Below are 4,272 nucleotides of genomic sequence, written 5' to 3'. Positions count from 1 at the left end.
CCGAAGGTGGCAAGTTTGAAGTTGTACGGCCCTGGGCACCGGACACTGTCTGATGGCACACCGGACAGTCTGGTGCGCCAGACCAGGGTTCTCTTCGGTTTCTTTTGCTCCTTTCTATTGAACCCTAACTTTGATCTTTTTATTGTTTGTGTTGAACCTTTGGCACTTGTAGAATATATAATCTAGAGCAAACTATATTTCAACCACCAAAATCATTTATAGGAAAAGGTTAAACCCTATTTCCCTTTCATGTGTCCATACAGCGCTCGAGGACAAGCTAGCCTAGGAGGAACTGAAGTCCCGTCTCATAGAGCAAGAGCTCAGCTAGGTGCAGGAAAGCATGGAAAAAGGAGTACGACGAGCATGAGTGCCTTTGCACCACCGTCCGATTAGCGTGTGATGACCTCTGGGTCGTCAGCGAAGGGACAAGCTAGTTCGCTGATTAGTTAACTTACCGAGTTTCAGAGTCATGCATGCCAAGTCATTAGGGTCACATTGTACTTCAGTGTCCGTCGGGCGTTCGTGGTCATGCTCTCTCATTAGGACAACATCGACTTGCCAATGATGAGGCTCCCGACTGACCAATCCGAAGAAGAGGTCCTTCCCAAGAAGGTCTAGCCAATGTCAGTCTTGTTGCAAAACTTAAGTCGAGCACATGTATTGAACTGAATGATTTTGTGTATGAAGTTTATTTTGTGAAGATGTTGGTTATATTCATCGTAGTGCTACATTTGATCGATAATTTGTTCTGCACTTGGTGTTCCTTTTGTTTTGTTAACACAATACATGGTCATGTTTGATCGTTGTAAGTTTGAAACTAGAAAGATTAGCTTTATATATGGTTCTTAGATAATAAGAAGAATGATAAAATAGTAATGGTTGCTTGCATCAATGGTATCTAGGCGATTCCATTCTATATTTACATGTAATGCACTAATGTCTCTTTAATTGGGCATCTATTTCACTTACATTTGAGAAGGAAAATATGCATTCCTGACAAATGTTGGAGTTCCTTGCCTGAATTGCTAATCTCTGTGCTGCCTTTAATTGTGCCTACTATTTTCTGCGCATATGGATTCCGTCATTTAGGCCATACTTGGTTCCCACTTCCTAAAGTTTAATGACTAAAATCAAGTCAGTTTTAGTCCCTAAACTATCAAACATGGTGACTAACAGAGCTCTTCTAAACTTTGTCACCAAGGGACGACTAAAGGTGACTAAACTTGCACTTTCACTGGATTTCCCTTCTTGTATCTCGTTAGTTAGTCGCAGCCACCTACACTAAATTAAGGGTAATCTTGTCTTTTATACACAATAATTAATGCTCTTTAGGGCCCGTTTGGCAAAGCTCCAGCTCCTGCTTCTTTAGCTCCAGATCCTGATCCTTGTGAGGAGCTGATCCTCCTGATTCTCCTAGAGAATCAGAATCATTTTTAAAACCGTTTGACAAGTAAACTGATTCTTGTCTTCTGAAAGTTGGTGGTCTGTGGCGATTGTCTGTTTTACCCTTTGCAGTTCAACTTTGTTATAAACTAATAAGTAGGATGCATATATGGAAAAAAATTATGAAACAATAACATATAAAATATTTCCATCATAGTAGTGCATAAAATGGTCTCAAATGTTTAATCCATAAATTGGCTCGTTATGTTTTTGTCCAATGCCAATTGCAGGTAATTTCGATCAAACTTTAAGGGGAGGTCCATATTTGGTTGGTTGAGGAGCTGTTTTAAGGGAGGGTGGAGCAGGTTTTTTTTAGATCCCACCTTTCTTCACAAAAACGACTCCCGATCTTTCAGCTCCACACGAGAATCAGTTTTAAAAAATACCCGTTTGGCACGGCTCCTCCAGATCCTCGCTTAGAATTAGGAGCTGGAGCTGTGCCAAACGGGCCCTTAGTCAGTTTTAGTCTCTAAAACCAAACAAGGTATTCTGGGGATTAAAGTTGTCCCAAAATTTTAGAAGGGTGACTAAAGAAACTAAACAGGGTCTTAGTCCCTTTTAGAGACTAAACTGCCAAATACAAGGACTAAATGAATGAGTACGACATGCTTGGTTGCATGCCTAAAAGAACTCCCTAAATCAAAATTTTGGAGAACTGGTATGAAAACATCTCTCCAGTAATTTCCTAAAATAACTCTCCAAGTTTATCAACTTATAATCCAACCCTATGTACTCTTCAAATGTAGCTGTCCTTTCACCACTCCCTAAATAAAAAAAATCGTGCCAAAGATTTCCCCATTGGGCTATCTCGCGCCTTTACTCCTCTCCCCGCCGCCGTCACAAACACACATAGGTCCGACTTCCCTGCCTCCAGGTCCAACTTCCCCTCTGCCAAGTACAGCTACTCCGTCGCTAGGTACAGCTTCCTCGCCACGGCTGCTCCGCCACCAGGTTAGGCTCCCCGCTCCTACTAGTTCGTGTTTCTTGCCGCTGTTCTAGTTCTGATCCGTCTCCCTGTTACCGACGCTCATCAACGGAGGCGGCAGTGGCGGTCGCTGGGCAGCCGGACCTTGCTCGGCAGTGGCGGTCAGCAGATCACGTTCTTGCTAGGCACTTGCTGCAAGCTGTGTGCATGGCTGGTGGATAGACTTGGCCTGGCGGTGGGGCACCATGCAATAGCCAGAGAAGACGAGGAAGGAAACGAAAAGGAATACAAGGATCTGGCCCACAAAACTGATTTCAAATTTGATTTACTATCTATATATATGTGGAACAGTTGGAGATCATAATTTTTTACGCTCAAACCTCAGTTACCAACTCCCAACACTATTTTTTAAGAACTACCGGAGTTGCTCTAAGATGCCAAAAATTCTAGTTGATTATACTACCGTTCACCGTATAATATTCTTTTTTAGTATAATCTCATATATTTTGTGCCATATGACTTATGAGTTATGAGACATTATTGCCCCCACGCAAGCAGGTCCACCACCGGGGCGGCGCCGTCGTGTTGATCAGGACGGACCCATCATTCGTCTCCCTCTGGTACCCGCGGCAGGCCGGCAACCCCAAGAGTCGCAGGAGTGCCCAAGCCGGTGGACACCGTGGCCTAGTCCAGCACGCCCGTGGCCTGTGAGGCAAACGACGCGGCCCTTGCCAGCGCGGCTGATGGCGCGGCAAGTGCCAGCCCGGCACACGGCGAGGCGGGGGCCAGCTCGGGAGGCGACGTGGTGGGGCTAAGACAGGCGCACGGCACGGCGCGGCAAGGCTCAGTGCGTTCGTGGCAATGGCAGGGGCCTCCATGACCGGGGCGTGCACCCCCGCGGAACAGCTCGGCGCGCGAGGTGTGGGCAGGCCCTGTCCGGCGCTGTGGAGGCTGTGGCCGGCGTGCTCGTGGTGGCCGGCGCGCCCGTGTCCAGTCCGACGGCGGACGGTTCTTCAGTCCCCATGGGCCATGGCGGCGCGAGAACAGAGAGACGACGAACGTAGACGAGAACATGCGAGATTCATGCACAAGGGTAATGGTGTCTTCTCATGTTCAAACTACACGTAACATAATTAAAGGAATATTATACGGTGAATGGTAATATAATCAATTAGAAGATCTTTGTAATCCCATTTATATGAATTAAATGTTTGAGATGGTATTATTTACGAAGCACATTGTTTATAGTCCCAAAAATACAATTGTCTCTCTACTAGGACGAGCTTAAGTGGTCTGGTCTAGGTAGATTGTTGGAGACAATAATTAAACTATGGATAATATTAGAATCAGTGGCTACCCAAACAAACAAACAAACGAACAAGTAGTATCTTTGGAGATGCTTTCAGGGGTATCTATGCTGCTTGTGTTATCATTTATCAACCCCTAAGCGGCCTGCCGATATTGGAGCAGAAATTTTGTTGTCAGGTTGTAAGGAGGGATCTGTCTTCGTTCAGAGAGAGAGACAGGTGTGTGTACATTCTTCTCTGGCTGTGCATTATGCCAGTGGAGAATTCTTGGTCTTGAGTGTGTGCCACCAGGACCTGCATATGCATGATATGTTCAACAACTTTATGACCAAAATGAGCAGGAAAATGAGGTTAATTAATGTTCCATGTGAAGAAAAAAAATTTGCACCATAGATGTCTGTAAAATCCAAAGCGAATCGATGTATACATACATGTAGCACAGTGGAGTTCTATTTGAATTCTGAAAATCAGTAGTGGTCATATCAGGTAAGGGTCGTCACTGTGTTCTTGCTCTCTGATATCCTTGGACCTGACCTGCATGCACTGACTGGCCGCTGGATTGATGGGCTTCATGCATGGCCGGAATAAAAAAAAAAA

At 45.2% G+C, this 4,272-nt stretch overlaps 1 protein-coding gene across 1 annotated transcript; it reads left to right on the top strand.

The window, feature by feature from the left end:
- The first annotated feature begins 1,660 nt into the window (after positions 1 to 1,660).
- Positions 1,661 to 3,601, top strand: LOC109940599 (serine/arginine repetitive matrix protein 1-like). The gene is made up of 3 exons (XM_035960298.1): positions 1,661 to 1,673; positions 2,233 to 2,394; positions 2,927 to 3,601. Exons 1-3 carry the CDS (start codon positions 1,661 to 1,663, stop codon positions 3,181 to 3,183), a joined length of 432 nt encoding a protein of 143 aa, XP_035816191.1. The 3' UTR covers positions 3,184 to 3,601.
- Positions 3,602 to 4,272: the final 671 nt, after the last annotated feature.

This window comes from Zea mays, chromosome 6 (assembly GCF_902167145.1).
Source record: "Zea mays cultivar B73 chromosome 6, Zm-B73-REFERENCE-NAM-5.0, whole genome shotgun sequence".
Lineage (NCBI taxonomy): Eukaryota > Viridiplantae > Streptophyta > Magnoliopsida > Poales > Poaceae > Zea > Zea mays.
Note: the sequence above shows the minus strand (reverse complement) of the source record. Positions and strands in the feature narration are given on the sequence as shown.